The 21,343-nt window shown below is 50.2% G+C and overlaps 1 protein-coding gene across 2 annotated transcripts in view; it reads right to left on the bottom strand.

Annotated features, from left to right (window-relative positions):
* The window catches only part of MORN5 (MORN repeat containing 5), a 29,795-nt gene extending 8,504 nt beyond the window's left edge, over positions 1-21,291 (bottom strand). The window contains exons 1-4 of one of the 2 annotated variants that reach the window (XM_025913124.2): positions 21,121-21,279; positions 17,488-17,635; positions 15,775-15,886; positions 11,991-12,122 (exon numbers count right to left, since the gene is read on the bottom strand). In XM_025913124.2, coding sequence (XP_025768909.1) covers positions 11,991-12,122; positions 15,775-15,886; positions 17,488-17,635; positions 21,121-21,167 — 439 coding nt within the window. In that variant the 5' untranslated portion in view covers positions 21,168-21,279. Of the gene's footprint in view, positions 1-11,990; positions 12,123-15,774; positions 15,887-17,487; positions 17,636-21,120 lie in introns of those variants that run through there. The other variant, XM_086683921.1, reaches the window with a different exon arrangement.
* Positions 21,292-21,343: the final 52 nt, after the last annotated feature.

The following is a 21,343-nucleotide window of genomic DNA, read 5'->3' as shown; positions in this document are numbered from 1 at the left end:
GTTGGGACTTCTGTCCTCCAGCTGGCAGATGCTAAGGGCTGAATTAAGGCTTTGCCAGTGGGGGCAGCCAGCAGGGTGTCAAGGTTATCTGCAGGACTCAGTAGCAGACTAGAGCTCAATCCTCACAGGAATCTTGCAAAGTCACTGTTATCCCTGTTTGACGGGTGAGGATCTGAGGCTCAGAGAGGTGATGTCATCTGCCCAAGCTCCCTCAGCCACTGGGTGGGCACAGGGGCATACCCAAGTCTTATCACCAGACCTGCAGCCCTCGGCCACTACGAACTTCCCTGACAAACGTCTGTGTGACTGCCATGCCTTTAGCCCTCACCGTCTGAAGGATGGCATTCAAGGCTCTCTCCACCCTGCACTGGGTCCCCGCGCCTTGAATGCCCAGCAAGGATGTATTCCTACATACCTGTCAAAGCCCAGTCTGTCCATCACCACTTGAGGGAGTCCTCCCTTGACTCCTCCTCTGTCGCTCAACGCAAGAGCCAGTCTCAGGTGCTCCATCTGGAGCACCCGGTGTCCCTGCATCTCTGTGCTTTGTTCCTTCCCTTCCATCAGCAAAATCCATCTCCCATCCTTTAAGGCCTAGCCAAACACCCCCTTTTTCAGGACAGCATCTCAACTACACTTGGGGCACGCTGGTGCTCAGCTCCTCAGGCACACTGCTTCTGGCTCCTGGAAGCAGTGAAACAGGGGCGCTCCCAGTGTTTGGGAGAAAGAACCTCGTATGTGACATTTTGAATTAAACATGAACATAAACCCCATAGGAATACAGAATTTTGCTGGACTTCTTTCCAGACACTTATTTTATGGTTTATGTGATTCTGATTTCTGAACTATATTTTGAGGGGTAGGAGGTCTGCTACAGTCTCTTGTACACTTAGGCTCCTTAAAGGCCCTGGGCTTCTGTCCAGACAGCACCCATCCAGATCTTGTGACTGTGCATGCCTCGGCTTCCTCCCCCGCCCCATGCTGGTTCGGAGGGGCAGACGCAGAGTCTGGCCCCCCAGTGAGACCCTGGTATCAGCAGAGGGTCGGTGAAGACCCATGCCTGGGGGGAATCGTAGAAGTGTTGGGCTCCAGGTGGATAAGAAATGATGAGGATGAGGAATGATGCCAAGGGCTGGATAGAGAGATCCTGGGACCTGCAGGCCTCCAGCCCCGTCTTGAAATCTACATCAAAAGCAGGTGGGAGGAGGCTAGAGGACAGTTAGCCTCTGAGATGCCAGCTCCTCCCTTTGGGCGTGGAGTTAGGAACGCCCCCCCCCCCCCCCCGCCCCCGTAAACATTCCCCCCCACCAGGGTGTGAGTAATCACCCTGCAGTAATTTAAGCTCCTCATGGGCCAGGCACAGCTTTTGCTGTGTCCCCCGTGTCATCTCAGTAATGCTCACCACAACCCTGTAAGGAAGGTCCTATTCTCCCCAGACTTTTCAGAGGAGGAAACCAGTGTTCAGAGAAGAGACGAGCTCTAGATCACACAGATGGCAGAGCACGGGTCTGACGGTCCAATTCTAAAGCCCTGCTTGGAAACCTGCATCCTTTTCCAGGAGGTCAAGCAGGATTTTCAGCCAACTGCCTCAAGTTCCAGAGCTTGGGCTGAGGAAGGTACACGAAGGTCCTGCCCCCTGGGCTCTGGCCTTGCTCTCACTTCTATTAAAGGAGACAAAACAAACCATTACGCTGGCCAACCCTGGGGATGACTCCAGCCACGGAAGGGGAAGCTGTGTCCTTTGGATGCCTCCAGGAGGTTGCTGTGGGGGTGGGGGACTTATTGTTACCAGAATCTGATGGGCACGAGGGCTGGAAGGGGAATTTCCAGGGCCCTTGGAATTGGGGTGGGGACAGAGGGGGCAATGGGCAATTCTCGCAGCTCAGGGAGAGGCAGTAATCCGGGCAGGCTGTTAGTCCTGGAGCCGAGACCTCCCCGGAGCTGACTCCGCCCTCTGTAGGCAAAATTCTGTGGGTGGGTTCACGTGTATGTCTCCGGGGAGTTCTATAGCTTTGACTGGCTCTCAGACGGGTTCAAGATTCAGAAAAGGCCACAGACTATCCTAGCCCAGAGTATGGCCTCTGGTGTCAGAGAGGCCTGGGTTCAAATTCTGAGTCCTTCCTTTACTAGCTGCATCCGTCAGTGAGCCTCAGTTTCCCCAGCTGCCAAATAGAGGTGACGATATATTCCTCAAAGGATCAGGATGTGGCAAGTCCCTGGCCCAGGAGAGGCTTTCAATGCTCATCACTTCCCTTCCTCCCCTTTCTGCTTAAAGCAGATGCCCGAGTCTGCTGGCAGGGATGTGTGATCTGTGCAGGCATTTTATTTGGCAGTTACAAGTGTGATATTATCCCCCCACAAAGCTGTCATTATGGCGCTGCTAACAATACCACAGATAAGGCAGGGATGCCCCTGCGTGCCAGCCTCCAGGTGATTATAACATTTGGGCAAATTGCCTTTTGTGTCGCGGAGAGATGACGGCGGGAGGGCCTGTGCTGGAGACTCACTGGGCCATTTTGCCGAGACCACAGGAGAAGCATTGTGGACAGGCAGCCGCGGTCTGCTGTGGAAGGAGGCCTGGCTGCCGGTGGGAGCGGGGCCCTGGCAGGACACTACCACGCGTGGGCTGAGCAGGCCCCGCAGGTGACTTACCCTCCGCAGGTCCTAGGTTTCTCACCTGTCAGGTGGGGAAGACAGTGGCCTCGAAATTAGTCTTGGTTTGTCCGTGGCCCTGAAAGTCTTGCTCTTTGGCCAGTTTTGGAGCAAAGAAGTGGGCGGAGAACGATCTTAGGGGGAAAAGACCACCGGTACTGCCATGTCACAAGGAAGGTTCCCGTTTCTTTCTTTCTTTCTTTCTTTCTTTCTTTCTTTCTTTCTTTCTTTCTTTCTTTCTTTCTTTCTTTCTTCCTCTTCCTTTCTTCTTTCTTTCTTTCTTTCTTTCTTTCTTTCTTTCTTTCTTTCTTTCTTTCTTTCTTTCTCTTTATTTCTCTCTCTCCCTCCCTCCCTTCCTTCCTTCCTTCCTTTCTTTTCTTTCTTTCTTTCTTTCTTTCTTTCTTTCTTTCTTCCTCTTCCTTTCTTCTTTCTTTCTTTCTTTCTTTCTTTCTTTCTTTCTTTCTTTCTTTCTCTTTATTTCTCTCTCTCCCCCTCCCTTCCTTCCTTCTTTCCTTCCTTCCTTCCTTCCTTCCTTCCTTCCTTCCTTCCTTCCTTCCTTCCTTCCTTTCTTTCTTTCTTTCTTTCTTCCTTTCTTCCTTTCTTCCTTTCTTTCACTAGGAAACTCCAGAACCCACTTAGTTGCCATCTTTAGCTTTGAGTCAGCTAGACCTGGGGTCAAGTTCCAGGCCTGTGTAACTTCAGGCAAAGCATTTCACCTCGCCTTCTCCATCCGCAAAGTGGGAGTCATGGAGACGACCATTTCACAGGGTTACCGTGTGGATTAGGTGAAACAAAATAAAATAAATGGCGCGACATGCTCAAACCGGTGCCTGGAACATAGGAAGCACTCAGGAAATGCTGCTTGTTTTTATTGTCCTGCTTTTCCTCCAGAAATAAAATAAGGTACCTTCGTATCTCAGCGGATCCATTACTTGACTGCCATTTTAGTGACTGCACTGTGTATATTATAAGAATACACCTTGTGTTATTTACTCAGTTCCCTCCTCTTAGACATCTGGGATGCTTCCAATTTTTAACTGTTTAATAACATCAGAGGAGGAGCACCTGGGTGACTCAGTTGGTTAAGTGTCTGACTTCGGCTCAGGCCATGATCTCACAGTTTGTAGGTTTAAGCCCCACGTCGGGCTCTGTGCTGACAGCTCAGAGCCTGCTTTGGATTCTTGCCTCCCCCTCTCTCTGCTCCTCCCTCATTCATGCTCCGTCTCTCTCTGTCTCTCAAAAATAAGTAAAAGTTAAAAAAAATAATGCCAGAGGAATGTTGGAAGACCAAGTGTTCGCTCTGCAACCCTTCTGAAGGTGGGTGGGAAGTAGATAAACAATGCTTGGGAGCTCTTCACCGATGCCTCTTTGGACAGATGACCTGGGAGCTGGCCTGGTAAAGTGGGGAGAAGAGGAAAACCTCTGGAGGCAGATGAGCCCGAATGTGAATCCTGGTTCCTGCCATTTCCTGGGGGAAATTCTCTAGCCTCAGTTCCGAGCCTCCGTTTCCGCACTTGTCAAGCAGGGATCACGGCAACACTCCCCGCTCTCTTAGCTGGGTGTCTGGGGCACGGTAAATGCTCAGTCAGTGTCACAGCTCACCGCATCACCATAGCGTGAGGGGGAAGCCAGCCGTCACCTCCCCAAGACTCCAGATCACACAGACCAGGTCTCTTTTTTGGACCCCAATTCATACTCCTCCCCCTGTTGTCCATTTAACTGAGCACACATTCAAATGAGGCTTGTGATCCTGATTTTGAATTCTGTCTGGAACCCACAGGTTCAAACGCAAAGGGGCCCTCTCTGCAAATAATCACTGGTATGTGATATTTTTAAGAAGCCAAGGCCATTGTTTCTGATTGAAGGAAAGTTGGTGCTATTTTGAAGAGCAGAACGATTAAGCGGTGGCGTTATCTCTTTAACCATTGGGAATTATACGCTGTTTGAAAGATTTGTGAGCTCTAGGACATTTGCCAGATGTGCTTGATTCGACATTTCAGACAACAAAGGGGATAATGTTGGCGGGAATCTTGACGGCATTTCTGATGATCAGGATATTCTTTGAGGATGGTACTGAGACCTTTCGGGGAAGAATTTCAGCTTTTACATAAACTAATTTGGGATGCTCACTCTCTGTCTTCCACAAAGCAAATTTAGTTCATTGTTAGTTGTATATGTTAAAATGGTTACGAGGGTTTTTTCCTTTGAATATTAATAATGTGCCTTTCATCTGAGACACTCGCATGGGGTGTCATTAATTGCGGGGAGGGAGTAAGGATTAGTGGTGCAGTTATTTTGCAAATGATTCCTACCAGTAACGTGGAGGCAAGCCACAGCCACACGAAGAGACACACGTACAAACCGCTAACGTGGCCCTGGCTTATCCTTCCTGAGCAGAATGACAGGGACGGGGAGGAGGGTAAGGGTTAATCTCCCAATTTCCCACCATATTAAGGGTAATTATCCCCAGTATCTTCGAATGCTTCCTTATTGGCCCACAGTGTGTAAAGGACCCTTTATCAAATAACGTAGCATTTCACTTTGGGGATGGTGGTGTTTTTGTCTTAAGACTCTACAATGGACCTTTTCGTTCATTTAGGAGCATTGCAGAGCTCCAGCGGGGGGCAGGGCCTGGGCTTCCTGCAGGAACAACTATGAATGAGCCACGGCTCCGTCAAGGAAGGGAGATGACCGAGTAAAGAATAAACCAGGACACAAAGCCAAGAAGAACAGAATGTGGGCAAGAGTTAGGTTCGTCTCCGACTCTGTCACCGGCTGGCTGTCTGACCGGGGGCAACGTATCAACCTATCTAAGACCAGGTGTCCTCATTGCAAACCGACGCTCCTAAGAATGACCCACTTGGGATGGCAGGAAAGAGCAGAGGAGATAAGCAGGTACGGTGCTTAGCAAGGGGCTGGCAAGGGTCCCCTACATTCCCTGAGCTGTGGATGTTCCGGGAGCATCCCATGCCATTCTTCCGTGGCCTCCTGTCACGTGCCAACCACAGAGAGGTGTGGAGGACCGTGGCAGGTGGAGAGGAGGGGGAAGGGCATCCTGGGCTGGGGGAGGACACGAGGTAAGAACACAGGTGTGTTTATCGGTGGAAGCAGCTCGTCTGGCTGAGCTGGAACATGGGGTGGAAGAGACAGGATGGTGAAAGATGAGCCGGGAGGCTCTAAAGGCCACAATCAAGGGCCTGCAGGGCCCAGTGTTTCGGCAGTATTTTGTTTCCCAAGCAAAACCCCCAAGGAAGCAGACAGATGTGGCACATCCAGGCTCGTTTCTCCTGGCAGCCTCCTTGTCCCCCCAGCACCCAGAGAAACCTCAGCAAATCCCAGGGCCTCCCTCTCCTCCAGCCTGAGTCAGTAATCACCATGATACCAGTCACAACCGCCAACCACAGGACACGAGCACTGGGCCAGGTGTCTTACACACTTAATCTCATTTTCCCTAACCTCCAGATTAAGTACTACTAGAAGGCCCATTTTACAGATGAGGAAACTGAGCCTCCAAAAGGAGACAAGGAATAAGCTAGCCAGTGGTGGATCCAGGACCAGAGGGCGGCTAGAGGTGTGGATTCCAGATCCTGGGCTTTTAACCACCACCTCTCTCTGACCTCTCCCAGTTTCCCATGGGAGGCAAGTCCTAGCTCCGTCTCTATTTTGCTTTGTGTCTGCTGTATTGATTGGAAATACTGCCTGCATTGAGTTGCTACCTTTTATGGTTCTATGGTCCCAACAAAGGCAGCAGCAAAGTGCAGTAGGAAGACCCCCGGACCTGCAGTGAGATGGGAGCGGGTTTGCATCCAGCCTCACCTCCAGCAGTCTGTCGTCTGCCATTCACTACTGGAGACCTAGTTCCCTAACGCCAGGCCACCCGCGTTCCCAGCTCACTGGATGCGTGGGAAGTCCACCTGAGATGCAGTGCTCCTGAGCCCAAAAGCTTTAAGGTGGGCACCAGAAATGACTGACGCCACTGGGGCTCGGACAGCAGGGAGTGGTGGGGACCTGGGCGGTACATGCCCCAAGTAGGTACACAGGCCAGCCAAGCACAGACCATGCAGACCAGATTGGGCCAGAGGGTTGCTGCTTTGAGACCTTTGATGCGTAAGCTTTTAAGCTTTTCAAAGCTTAAGCAGCTTTGAAAACTTGGGAGGTGTGGAGAAATACAATGGATTGTTTTTACTATTCACAATAATAAGTTGTCTGTTACGTGCTGGGGACTGAATATTGTATAATTTGTTGAAGAATATGAGGGGCTTGTAGGCAGGTCCTCTGCCTTCCCACCTGCTTTTCTTCCATAAACATTTAATCAGCTCCAAGTCTGGGGACCTGTGTGAGGTTCGGTGCGGGGGGACCCGGTGATAAATCATACATAGTCACCTGGTCCTTGCCCTCAAGAAGCTGCTGGTCTAGCGGGGGAGCTAGTCAAATAAAGATGCTTCCGCAGTTATGGGCTAAGTGCTGTTAGGGAGGCTGGTGGGGCATGGAGGAGAGACACCTAACCCAACGGAGAAGGAGACAGAGGGGAAGGGAGGAGGTTGGTCAGGGAAGGCTGCTTAGGACAACGATCTATCAATGGTTGGTCCCAAACTTCACGAGGGTTGTGAAATCCACTCAGTGCCTAGCAACCAGGATTTTTAAAAATTAAATAGGGACACCTAGGTGGCTCAGTCGGTTAAGCGTCCGACTCTCGATTTCTGCTCAGGTCATGATCTCACGATTAGTGACTTCGAGCCCCGCATCAGGCTCTGCGCTGAGTGTTCAGAGCTTCCTTGGGAGTCTCTGTCTCCCTCTCTGCCCCTCTCCTGCCCTCTGTCTCTCTCAAAATAAATAAATAAACTTAAAAAATTAAAATAGAAAATATCCTAGTACATCATGTGTACAAAGAATACGTACAAATGTGTGTGTGTTTGTGTGTACTGGGTTGTGATGTACGTTGCTGCTTACTGTGGGCCTGGGTCCAAAGGTTTGAGAGCCACAGTCTGAGAGAACTCTTGCCTGCTCAGATCCCCAAAGCCCAGCACACGGTGGACACTCAAAGGCTTTTTGGTGAGTGGAAGGATAGATTTAAATTCCCATCCGATTCCAGCGAGCAGGTACATCCTCCCCAGGTAAGAAAGGCATTCTCAAAACCCAAGTCTAGCAAACCCGGGCTTGTCAGGCATGGTTCGTAGTTCAGTGGGCTAGGGCTTTCCCATCAGGTCTGGGGGGTGAAGCCAGTGCGAGGCAGGGAAGGAGCCGGGGCCTTCCAGAGAGGCCCAAGGGTGAACCAAAGGCGACCCTTCTGCTGGTGCCCTAGCCTGTGACCTCCTATAAAAAGAGCGTCCCCGGCCCTGACCCAGCCAAGGTGGCATGTACTTCGTAATAGCAGTGGCTCGGGCCACTCTGTTTATTCTGGGATGGCCTCAGGCACCACCTTAGGCCCGCACGGCCGGCAGCCCTGTACCTTCAGGAGGCCAACAGGAAGCACTGTTTATGGGGGCAGACCAGAATGCAGGGGAGAAAGGGCCCCGGAGAAAACAGGAGATGGACAGAAGTCCGGATCAGTCCCTGGCAGGGTGAGGTGAGTCAAAGGTAATGACTGGGTGGCCATACACAGAGACTCCTTTTAGTGGTTTTCAGGACGCTCCAAGCTCGATCTGTCCTATAATATCAGGACCAAAATACCCCTTGGCTACCTTTCTCCTCCATCGCAGACTCTTAAGGTTGGAAGGACCCTAGGAATTATCCAGCCTGACCCCCTCATTTTACAGATGAAGAGCCAGGGGCCCAGAGAGGGAAGGCACTGGCCCAGGGTCAGCCAGCAGGCAGCCTGAGAGCTGGGCCCGGACTCGGAACCTGGGCCTCTGGCACAGAGCACTGGGGCCCGAAACCCTTCAGGTGCTCCTCTCTCGCCATCTCGCCATCTTTCCGATCTAGTTTTACCCCCTTTGGCCCCTTCCCTATATGCAACCAGAGAAATCTCTCCAAATGATGAATCAGTTACTACACTACCCTCCCTTGTTCCCCCTACTGCTCTTCCCCTTCCCACCCCTGGGGCTTCCTCTCTTACATTTCTTCCCTCGACATACTGTTGTCCCATGCTCCCAAACCACTTGTAGCCCCTAAATAGGCAGCGATCTCCCACATCTTATCCTTAGCGCGTGCTGTTCCCTCTGCCTCTAACACTCTTCCCAACCCTGCTGCACGTGTCTGCTCTTGTTTAGGCTTCCCGTTAGATCTTGCTCTTTCTGGGAAACCTTGCTGGCCCACTGACCCTGACCTCCAGGGTTAAGTATCCCTCCTAGGTTCTCTTGTGGCAACCCTGATTTACTGTCGGTTTCTCCTGCTCCCTGAGAGAAGACTCTATGATGCTGCCTAACCCAGAGTCAGAGCCACGGCAACTAACCACTAAGTGTTTGTGGACCAGTCATCGGTGTCCATCCTTCTCCAAAACTCCTAAGAATGGCCTTCCCTTCTCATGACGCATTTTTAAAGGCTATTGTTTTTTCCAGAGCAGTTTTAGATGCACAACAAAATTGAGAGGAAGGCACAGAAATTTTGTGTATACCCCCTGCCCCCACATATGTGTGGCCTTCCCATTGTCAGCATTCTCCACTAGAGTGGGTGCCTCTGGGGATGCTACACCGACACCTCATAGTCCAAAGTTTACATTCGGGTTCACTCTGGTGCGTACGTTCAACGGGGCCGGAAAAACGTATAACAACATGGAGCCATCCCTGTCGTGTCATACAGAGTAACTTCATTGCCCTAAAAATCCTCAGTGCTCTATCTGTTTGTGCCATGATGCATTTTCAATTTTATCACCAAGCATGGCTTGGTAGGATTCTGGGAACCACAATTTCTGATTCCCTAGTCATGCCATGCCTTTTTTTTTTATGCCTCTGTGTCTTTGCATATGCTGTTCCCTCTACATGGAATGCTCTTCCCCAACATCCTTGCTAACAAAATCCCTGCTCATTCTTTAAGACCTATCACTTATGATGCCTTTTTCCTGACTGACACCCTGTATCCCAGCCAGGTGGTCAGTCCCCCTCACCCCTGCTCAATCGCCCTTCATCCCCAGGACTTGCCCCAGAGGGAGGGGGGAGGAACTCCCCCCTTAGGAAGAAAGGCGAGAGCATCTTTGCATTTGTATGAAGCCTCCTCGCAAGGAGTCACACAGAAGGGCACCGTCTGTAGGACAGAAGAGTAAGTATGGACGCCAAACAACAACCAAAGGGCGGCGGGACTGTGCCAGTGACCGAGCTGCTAACTCTCAGCTCCAAACCTACCATTCTATTCTCACTTTGCAGTCGGGACCGAGCTGTGGGACACATCTCTGCTCTGCCGGCTGGCCCCCAGTTAGATGCTGCCAGGCACATGGAGGCAGAGGGGAACACGCTCTTTTCTGTGTTGCTGGTTGCTCGCGTCAGTGTCAATGTCAGCAATGCGGCCCGACTCACTTCCAGTTTACAGTTCTCCCCGGGATCCTACCATCCGCTTTATGGCTCTCTCTCCAGAAGCCCTGCTGGGCAGCGGCCCCTCCCCGCAGGTCTGGGTTGCTGCTTCTGGGGGGCCCTCTCTTGACCCTCTAGGTTCTAATAGCCCAGTCTCCGGCTCCTCCCCCAGTTCTTGAGGTAGTAGTCGCTCCCTGCAGTTATTTATTTATTCTGTCACCTCGATGCTTTTTCAGTACTCCAATATCTATTTAACTAATTTCCTGATACGAAGTTCACTCTGTCCTCCTGTCTGGACCCTGCCTGATACAGAGACAGAGTTCCTGCTCACATGGATCTTACAGTCTAGTGGAACAGACAGACGTTCAAGCAATTAATCACACAAATGAGGCTTTAATTACAGTTGAAATAAGTGCTGGGAAGGAAAAGTACAAAGTATATTAGCATATTAATGGCCCTGAGAAGCCCTTCAATAAATGAAATTGTTGAGCATTGTTTCACTCAGTATCTCTTTAGCTTACTCAATCAAGAAACTTCATAGAGAGCCTATTAACATCCAGGAGAATTAGTGTTCTACAGAATCTACCCTGTCAATGGCAAATGGGAAGTCATTAAAGCAAACTGTCAGGAGACGTGGAATGTGAACATTTGCCACCCTCCCCGCAGTAGCCCCCGGTGGGGTAGTGCTATTTCCGCTCCAGGATTCAGCCAGAAGACCAGCTGACCATTCCCTTTACTCTTACTTCAGCATCACAAGGCAACTTTCTGAATGACCACTGACTCCCTGAGTAAATGCCCCTGTAGGGAGAGGAGGCTCTCATCAGCCAGCCCAGGCCTCCCGGTCTCCCTGGAAGTTTTGTTCTGATTTTAGAGCAGGGTTTCTTGACCCGGGTCTTAAGAAGTACTCCTTAAGACTATATGAAAAATGTGTGCGCGTGTGCGTGTGTGTGTGCATATGCATGATTATGTGTGTGCACACACATTTTTCTAGGAAGAGGGTCCATTGTTCTTGTTATTCCTAGTGGGACTGTGTCTCTAGGAAAGTGAAAGTTTCCAAATCACCATGTTAAAGGAAAGTGTCCTTACTTGTACACTGGCCTCCTCTGAGTTTGGTCACCATAAGCCTGATCAGCTTGTGTCCGCTCACCAGCTGAGGTCCTGGATCCTCCAACGTACTCCCATGGCTGAGGGCGCCAGCCAGCATTCTGGTACCACATGGTATCATTCACCTTCTCGACATTTACCTGTGCTATTTCCTCTCTGGAAAACCTCTCTTCATGCCCTGTGGCCAACTCCCAGTTACTCGTTAGGTCTCATTTTAGCTGTCACTTCCTTCTTGAAACCCTCTGAATTTCCAATTCTGGACGAGTTTTCCCTTCTCTGTGCTCCCACAGCATCCCTCCCACCTCCCTGGGACTCCCCGCCTTCACCTCTCCCCCTGCCCCAATCTGGGGCCACGTTTTCCCCTTTTACTGGGCTTATTCCATGATGCGATTAACCCTTTCTGGTGCTTGTCTGCTACCTGTCAAAACATAAGCTCCATGAGGAAGGGGGTTGGTGTCCAGCTTTGGTGCCTGTAGTGTCTAGCGTTTAGTAAGTGCTCATTAAATACGAGTCAAAGGGAAGCACGCAAAAATATGTACTTTAATCCTTTTCATGCTATACTTCTCTGCAGTCACAGTTAACCACAAGTGTCCTTTGCCTCATTCTGTGACTGTATCGTACAGACTTGTCAGCTGTAAGAACTCCCAATTGTGAAAGAGATAATAATTTTTGGCTTTTATCAGCAAAAGTTTCTTTCTCACCAAATGCACACAGGTGTGTGCACACATATGCACAAACCTATGGGTAAATGAGAGGAGACAAAACGTGTGCCACAGGGTGTCAGAATGAACATACCTGCATTTCTCAAAAAGCGGTTCCTATAGTCTTTGATTATCCTTGTGACCGGGTCATAGAAGCCATCTCCACAATCGTAACAGCCTTCAGGGATCTTTCTAGGCGGGTCCATATTGGTGACTTGAGAGATCCCTTGAAAAGATACAGTGGATAATCAGCTCACTACCAAGGCCAAATCTAAACCTGGTCTCCCTAACGTCCACTTTTGGCTGGTTGCTCACATGAGTATCTGCTACCGCCCTTGGGCTGAACACTGCCGATTCAGAGCAGCAGGAGCAGTGCCCGAGAGCAGCTTCCTGAAAATGGCTCTGTGAGCAGGGTCTTGGGGACTAGACCCGCAACTTCTTTCCTTGACCCCATCCTCCATTTCTAGGGACACCAGGCCAAAGGGCATAGGTTGTGGAGGCAGAGAGACCGTGAGGGTGCATCACAGTCAGCCATGTGGACAGAAAGGCATGTCTGGCAGAAGGTTGGAGGCATGAGTCATCAGGCCTCACTCAGGAAACCATGTGGAGCAGGGCGTATGTAAGGAGAACCGTAGGAAGAAATGCGTCGGGTGGGCAAGCATCCAGGAATGGAGAATTTTGACTCTTACCAAAATGACCACAACAGCTGCCATTTAGTGAGTGACTACCTTGTGCCTGGAAGTTCATTAACTCCTGCCAGTGTCATTTAATTCTCACAGCATCCAGTGGTCCCATTTCAGATAAAGAAACTGAGTCTCAAAGAGGTCAAGTAACTTGCCCAAGACTCTCCAGCTAGATAGCAGCTAGACACCCGGCCGTGAAACCTACAGGTTAATCCGCTGATGTCCCGGGCACCGCTGACAGGACCAGGGGCGTCCAAACCACCAGGAGCTCAAGAGGAGCTGGTGCACCTTGTAGGTCACATTGCCCTGCGTGTTGTGTATCTTGGAAGGCTGAGGCCCGAGTAATGGGTGCAAGGTTGGAATAAATAACTTCTAGGGATCTTTCTAATGTGTGTTTCCTGTAATTCCCTGTCCTCTGGACCGAGGGCTGGATGCCCACCGAGCAGAGCACCATGTTCACGGCTCGTGGCAGGGGGTGGGGGTGGGGGGGTGGGTTCAGTCCTGCGCACAGCTGCTCCTGTGTTGGTTAATGATAACCCCTCTGTGTATTATTGGCTAACGGTTACGGAGCACTTATTCCGTGCCGAACGCTCTCCAGCCATTCTCTCCCCGGAGCCTCATGCCAGTGCTGTCTCACAGATACTCAGCGAGGAGGAGGGGCAGCCTTAAGCTTCCCCCACCCCCCCCCACCCCCGCCCTTGAGGCGAAGAGGCGGCTGTCGCAGAGCTCTGCCAAGTTCCCAGTGACGTGGGCAGGCAGTGGGTACTTAGGATAAAGCTGCTGTGTTGGGAATTGCTGGAGGAGAAGGAAGGATGCCAGGAAGGTCACTGCACTGCCCACGAGCCCCACCTCTGACAAAACCAGCTGAGTGTCTCCATGTGACAGCTGGGTGTCTGTGGCCAGGGGCTCGCTCTCTGCCTACAGGCTTCAGTCAGGGTGATGAGCCCATGACAAAGTCCAGGCCCTGTCATAACTAGCCCAGGAGGAGCCGTTTACGAGGTTCTTAAGTGGCATCCAGCCTGGCAGCTCCTGGTAGGAAGAGACTGTGCCCTCTGCTCTCAGGTCCCCGGCAGTCCAGCCAGTGTCTGTCCCAGAGTAGGTACTCAGGAAATTCAATGTCATTGCCTTAATTCCCACACCCCCATCTCTCCCTGCTGTGAAGTCAGTATTATCCTCCCTGTGTAACTCTTTTCTGATGCCTACTGTGTGCTCAGCAACGTGCCAGGCACTGGGGACACATCAGTGAATAAGACTGACCCCCCGCCCTCGTAGAACTCAGTCGACTTGGGAAGAGAGACTCTGTGCACTCATGTTAGAGCTCTGGGCACAGCCACGGCTGCTCTGCAGTATGCCACAGGGAGACCCTGCCTCGTCTGGGAATTCAGGGAAGGAACCCCAGGCTAAGGGGCATTAGGCTGAAACCTGAAGGATGGGAAGGAGTTCTCGGGGTGAAGTGAGGGGTTAGAGCTTCCCAGCAGAGGGAACAGTAGGAAAGATCATGGTCTTTTCAAGGAATAGAGGTATAGCCAGTATGGTGAAGGAGGAGAGACTATCCAGGAAAGGCAGATAGCGTGGGATGAGGTTGGGGACAGCAGCAGGAGCGAGAGAATGCAGGTCATTTTAAGAATTTGGAACCTTATCTTGAGGGTAGTGAGGAGGCACTGAAGAGTATGTGGTGGGGGGGGGGCGGGGAGTGTCAATCCCAGTCATGTTCCTCAAAGATGAGGGTAGAGTGACTGCAGAGTGTAGAATGGCCCAGAGTGAGTCAAACCTAGATCTCAGGTAAGGGATTATGTGATGAACACATGGATGAATATATTTAAGAGGTAGAATCCACAGGACCAGGTAGTTGCTTGTACATGGGGAAAGAAGGCAGGACTCAGCCCATCTAGGTGGGCTGGAGCGACAGTCTCTGAGGGAGCAATCACCGGGGGAGAAGGGGCTGGTGGGGAAGGTAATGAGTTCAGTGTAGACAAAGTGAGGGATGACAAACACAGGTGTTGGGGAAGTTGGCTGCAGGAACCCAGGGCTCAGGGATTTTGATTTCCATTGGAAGCTGATGGTATAAATGAAGGCTTAGAAGCGAATCAGCTTGTTTAGGGATAGGGTACAGAAGGATAACAGAATAGGGCTTAAGGACGGAGAGCCCTGGGAACCCCCAAATTAATAACTGGGGTGGGGGGAGGAGCTGACAAAGGAGACAAAGGGAGAGAAGGCGCACCTGATCAACTAACTGATTCAAGGTGACATAGCCACGGTTTGAGCCGGGTTTGATTCCACCCTGGGTGCTTTCTGGAGGTTTCTTCCCTCATGGAGGCTGACTTGCCCAGGCTCATCCAGCTATTGACAGGGAATTTAGGACTCAAACCCAGACCTTCCAGCTCCAGGCTCAGTCAACTACACCCCATCATCTCCTAAGTTAGGATTTATTCTTATAATTTGAAAAGTCACTGTCCCACGTGTCATTCTGGATGCATTGTCTCAGCCGTGTCAGAAACTATGCTCTTGAGGTGCAGCGGACCTCGCACAAGCCCCTGAGACACAGAGGAGCCCCTTAAGTGGCTGCTCTCTGAGTCCAGAGTCTAAGCCCAAACGTAACCCTCCGTGACGGAGCACGGTTTCTGATGATACGGGGAATGCAGAGAGGAAGACTTGGGCCCCCTGGGAACTCCGCTCCTGGGAAGCATGTCTGGACCCCTGGGCCTTGGCTTCCTCCAATACAACATGGGACCAGACCAGCAGGCACGGCAGGGTCATCTGGAGATTCTGGAGAGCCCCAGCTAGCACTTGATACACGGAGCTCATGCTCCTTTGGTGCTGCTCAATTTCTGTGCTACAGCTGGTTCTAGGAATAACGTGGCTGAGATGGACCGTGCGCCCACCGTGAGCAAGACGTTGCTATAAACCCTATACATGCCTTATCTTACTTTCAACACACTTGTGGGGTGGATGATGCTATCATCCCATTTCGCAGGAGAGAAACTGAGGCACAGAGCTGTGAACGCCCTGCCTGTGGTCCCCAGCTGGTACGGCGGAGATGTGAGGACTGGTCTTTCTGGCTCTACAACCTGGCTCTTTTGTGTCCTGCGGCCTCTGCTCAATGCCTCCTCTCTTTTGGGTTCCTTCAATAGGCCACGGCCCTTCGGCCCTCCCCTCTCGGTCTGGGTGTGAAGAAAAGGGCGGGTGCCCAGGTACCTGCAGGCTTCAAGCCATAGCAGATCTCGGTGTAAAACCTCCGGTCATAGCCGTCGCAGTAATGCCAGTGCTCGGGATCGTACTGCAGCCCGTCCGAGAAGGTGTACGTGCCCTGGAAGACAAGGAGCATGCGCGCAGGCATGAGGCTGCCCTTCTGCCAAGAAGGACGGATGTCAAGGGGAGAGGTGGCTTTCTTATTGCCGCAGAAGAGAAGTGATAACTATCACAGCCATTATGGCTGTAATGATTAGAAGGAATGGCTACAGTGCTGGGCTCTCTGTGACTGGCACTCAAAATGTGGCAACTCACTGCGCAATGCTGGGCAGATGACCGAGCCCTTGGTTTCCTCGTTTGCAAAACCGCATGATAAGAATATATATGTCATAGGGCCGATTCAATGAGATAGTACTGGCAAAGCATCTAGCACAGTGCCTGGCATTGAGTAAGCATTCAGTCGTAGCTGAAAAGGTCATGGCCATCAGTCATAGCCCTTTGTCCAAACATGTACGTTCTGCTTTTGCTGCCTTAGCGCTGAAGGAATCCCCAGGATGTAGGGGTCGCATTGGCCTGGGCATCAGGAAACATAGATGGAAATTCTGATACTATTAATTCACTGTGTGACCTTGGATAAGTCATATCCCCTTCCTGGGGCTTAGAGTCTCCAAGCTGTAAAAGAGGAATGTTTCTTAACCTTCTTAAGGTGGCTATTCATAAAACCAATGACAGCAATAGACCTTTCCTCAGAGAAAACTGTTCTCCCATATAAATCAGGACATTGCACTGGCTCCCTGAACTGTATTCATGGCCCACAAATACTAGGTGGGATTAGGTGGGTCAGATGTTTGTCATGATACCAGTAGCGGTGACAGCAGCAGTTCTATGACCTAACACTGAATGCCAGCTCTATGCCAGGGACTGAGCAAAGGGCTTACAGATATCACCTCATTTGCATTCACAACCACCCTAGGAAGTGGCTAGTACTATTCCGGCAGGCTAATAACGATTCCCCAAGGATACCCACACATAAATGCTGGAACCTGTAAAAATGTTAACCCTATGTGGCAAATGGTACTTTGCAGGTGTGATTAAGTTAAGGATCTTGAAATGGGGAGATTTTCCTGGATTATCTGGGTGGGCCCAGTATAATTGCGAAGGTCTTTATAAGAGGGAAGCGAGGGGGCCAGAGAGAAAGAAGATGAAATGATGGAAAACGCAGAGAGAAGGAGAGGTGATGATGGAGGCGGAAGTCAGAGTGATGCAGGAAGGCAGGAAGCTTCTAGAAGATGGAAAAGGTAAGGAAATGGATTCTCCTGTTCAGCCTCTGGAAGGAATGCAGCATTGCTGACCTATTTTAGACTTCTGACTTCCAGAACTGTAAGGTAATACATCTCTGTTGTTTTAAGGCACTGGGTTTGTAGTAATTTGTTACAGTAGCAATATGATGTACAACTATTGTCCCCAGTTTATAGGGGAAGTCGTGGGCCCAAGGTCACACAGTTAGTGGCACAATAGGATTCAAACTCATCATGGCCTCTCCAGGGGCCCTTCTGGATCCAGAGGAGAGGATTCCAGAACCCTGGGAGATCAGTAGGAAGGGAGAAGAGGGAATGGAAGGAGGTGGGCACTGGATGGAGAGGTCAGGGTGCTCCATAGTGGGGGATTTTCCTGTCCAAGGCTTTGCTCTCTGCAACCTCCCCTCCTCAGGCTGATCACCTTCACGGCCAGTCCCTTTTCCCAAATGGCATCATAGCGGCTCCCGTTGGGGAAGTACAGGGTTCCTTGGCCATGAAACATGCCGTCCTTCATTTCCCCAACATACTTTGTTTCGGTAGGGAGGAGGTATTCGGCTTCGCCCTCCATCCTGCAAGGACAAAGGGAAATGATTGAACCGTGCATGGCGGCTGGAGGATCAGAGCTGACAGGCACAGGCAAGCAAGTGGGAACCTCATCCTCAGGGTCCTCTGATGTTACCGTCCCAGTAATATTTTGTTCAAAACCAAACTTTTTCTTCGGTTCCCTCAAAAATTAAAAAATGAGAGGGTCTGTGTTGTTGAAGGTGGGGGCAGGTGCAGTTTTGTCGGTCTTCCACCTTACCTACAGGCTGTCCTGGAGTTCACACTTCCCCCGACACACCCGTTGGTAGGCCCAGAGAGGGGAGGGATGTGCCCAAAGCCACACAGCACTGTGAAGCAGAGACTAGGGCCAGGTTTCCTGGCAGCTCGTTCTGGGTCTTCCCTGTCCCCCATGATCAGCCTACTCCTGCCCTCTATACCACTTGTAGAGAATTTGGAAAAGGATGAAACTTAGGAGACATAGGCTTGAATCTTATCTCACCATTTCCTGGCTGTATCATCTTGGAGACTTCCCTAAACCTTTTTGTTTTCCTTCCTTCCTTCCTTCCTTCCCTTTTTTCCAACAGATATTTCCAGAGCATCCACTATCTATCAACACCTACCATACGTGGTGAGTCTGGTCTGCAGGGTACAACCTGGTCACAACAATGATCAAGGCATACGAAGTAACCCCCCGCCCCTCGAGGGGGCGCACAGTCTAGTGGGGGACACAATGAAGTAAATACATAATGTGTGGTAATTGTCATGTGGGGGAAAGACAGGCACTTAACAGGAGCACAGGGCAGGGATGCCCAGCTTGACCAGCTGACCACTCATTTCATGTGTGAAAGTGACTGAGATTAATGCCCAAGATCAACTCAGATAATGTATAATGATTTTCCTAGTGAAGGGCCTTCCATGCAGCGAGTGCTGAAGAAAGACACTTCCCTTCATTTCTTCGTTCCTGTATTCCTTCTCTATTCCTCCCTGCTAGCTGGAAGTCACCTCTTCTAACTCTGAACTTCTTTAGGCTTTCGTGTGTACTTCCGTTGGATGCTCAGCACTTTCTGCCTTGCATTGTAATTGTATTCCTTGTATCCCCTATTTCACTGAAGCTTCTTAATGAAGACCTTGGTATCCTTAGTTCTTGGAATCATGATTCTGTTCACACAGGTGCTCTGCAAACATCCGCTGCATAAGGAATGGAAACAGAAGGGTGCAGTGACTGAGCAGATGACAGAAGACAGAAGATGCCACTGTGCTTGAAGCACAGTTCCTGAGCCATGCAGACCTGGGGTCACCAGGCCCGATCCAGGCCTGGCTCCACCTCTGAGCCTGTGTGACCTTGGGCAAGCCCCTTCACCTCTCTGATGAGCCTGAGTTTCTCCTCTGTAAAATGGGGATAATGACAATACTCCTCCCCAAAGTTGAGATAATTGGATGAAATAATAGCTATGAAACAACAGCAGAATGCCCAATATAGACTAAGAACTCAAAAATGATTTTGCTCTTATTCTACTGCGAGATGTGAGAGGAGAGAGAATGCCTTTTCTCCTTTATCTCTTTGCTTGAAATCACATCTACCATTTCCGTTTCCATCAAAACCCTTCTCTGAGATTAGAACCCTGCTCCCTTTTTTTAAATGGCAAACTGGACATTCATTGTTCAGACCTTCTATAGGCATCTCCAGCTCCCCCCAAATGAAACTCATACTCTCCTCCTCCAGAGCAGCCCCTTCTCAGAGTTCTCAATTTCCACGAATGGTACCAGAATCCTCCAGGTTCAAAGCCTAGAGCCAGGCACTGAGTTGGGACTGGAGGCAGTCTCTGAGTGGGACTGGGAGCCAATCAGTTGCCAAGTCCTGACAATGTAAATTCCCAAACTTATACATCTCTCTCTTTCCTGCAGCCCCAGTGCCTTTGCTTTGGTTCAGGGTCCTGCTACCTCTTCCTGGGACAACTATGGGCTCTGACTTGATCTATTTCCACCCCGCCTCCCTCCCTCATTCTTTCCCTTCTCTTCCTCTCTTTCCTTCCCTCCCATTTTTCTTTTATTCATTCAAGGCAAAAAGCCTTCATTATAAATTCAAAGTAAGTTAAAAAGAACAAACGGGGGTGCCTGGGTGGCTTAGTCAGTTAAACGACCCACCGACTTTGGCTCAGGTCATTACACTGTGGTTCATGAGTTTGAGCCCCATGTCGGGCTCTGTGCTGACAGCTCAGAGCCTGGAGCCTGCTTCGGATTCTGTGTCTTCCCCCCTCTCTGCCCCTGCTCACACTCCATCTCTCTCCCCCCCTCTCAAAAATAAATAAACATTACATTTATTTTTTTTTAAAAAGAAGAGATAAAGACCTCAATCCATAGTGAGGACATGATTACCATATCACAAGTTTCTTTCTTTCTTTCTTTCTTTCTTTCTTTCTTTCTTTCTTTCTTTCTTTCTTTCCTCCTTTCTTTCCTTCTTCCTTTCTTTCCTTTTCCTTCCTTTTTTTCTTTCTTTTCTTATTTTCATTCTTTTATGAATTCTTTCAGCCAACATTTACTAAGTGACATATGCATTATGAGGAGAGATACAGTGCAAAGTAAATTAGATTTCCTAGTGCCCAGCCCTACAAAGGATCTATCCATCAGTGGCTCCTCCCACTCACAGAACTGTGCACAGTACTCAGATCTCTGTATGCCAGAGCACAGACCCACCCTTCCAGCTCTGGCCCCCACTCTCTTTACACTCCGGCCCAACTGAACTGCCTGCTCTTCCCCCTATAAGTCCTCTGAACTATTGCTCATGCTGCTTCCTCTGCCCGGAAACATTCTTCACCTTGCATCTCTACCCACCTAAATCCTACCCAATCCTCAGGGCCCATCTTCAATATTTCCTCCTCCAGAAAGCCTTCAAGGACAGCCCCAACTGGCCGTGTCCTCTGTAGAAGCCCAGCAGCAGGGCTCCATAGAAAGCTCATGAGCTTTGGAGTCAGACCTGGGTTTTGATCTCTGACCTGCCAAATGCCAATGAGGTGACTTTGAGCAAGTTACATAATTACTCCAAGCCTCACTTTTTCCATCTGTAAAATGAGGATTGTATCTATCTCATAGGGTTGCTGTGGGGAGGAGAGGATTCAGGCAAAGCCACTATCTGAAATTATCTTCCCATTTCTTTGTTTATTGGCCATACACCAACTAGACTGTAAACTCTATGAGAGCAAGGATCTTGACATTTTTTAGTATTTTTTTATCCCCAAATCTAAAACTGCAGATAGCAAACACACACGTATATATGGAATGAATATATCTCAGCTATGCTGCTTATTATATGTGTCCTTGAGCAAGTCACTTTACTTCACTGGGTCTCATTTTTCTTATCTGTAAAATGGAAATAAACAATCATATCTGAAAGCGTTGTCCCGAAGGATAAAAGGAATAAAGTTTGTGAAAGTGCCTGGCACAAAGTGCTTTGCAAAGGCAGCCGTCTTTAACCAGTCACAGATTTAAGACATGAGTCAGATGAGGCCCTTACCTCCCGTCTACATATTCCCCAATATATTGGCTCCCCGTGTACTCCATGACACCAGCCTCTAGCTTCCAGCTGTTGGGATCCTGGAGTCTCAGTGCGTCCCGCCTCACTATGACAACCAAGATGGGCGGGGCCGGCTCGGAGCCCCGCCCACAGACCCCACAGGCCTTCCAGGCACTGCGCACGCTCTATGGCTCGCGGTTGGGCAGAGCAGTGCGCCTGCGTG

This window comes from Puma concolor, chromosome D4, assembly GCF_028749965.1.
Source record: "Puma concolor isolate L17-30 chromosome D4, mPumCon1.1.hap2, whole genome shotgun sequence".
NCBI classification, from domain to species: Eukaryota; Metazoa; Chordata; class Mammalia; order Carnivora; family Felidae; genus Puma; species Puma concolor.
This window is presented reverse-complemented; position numbering and strand designations above follow the sequence as displayed.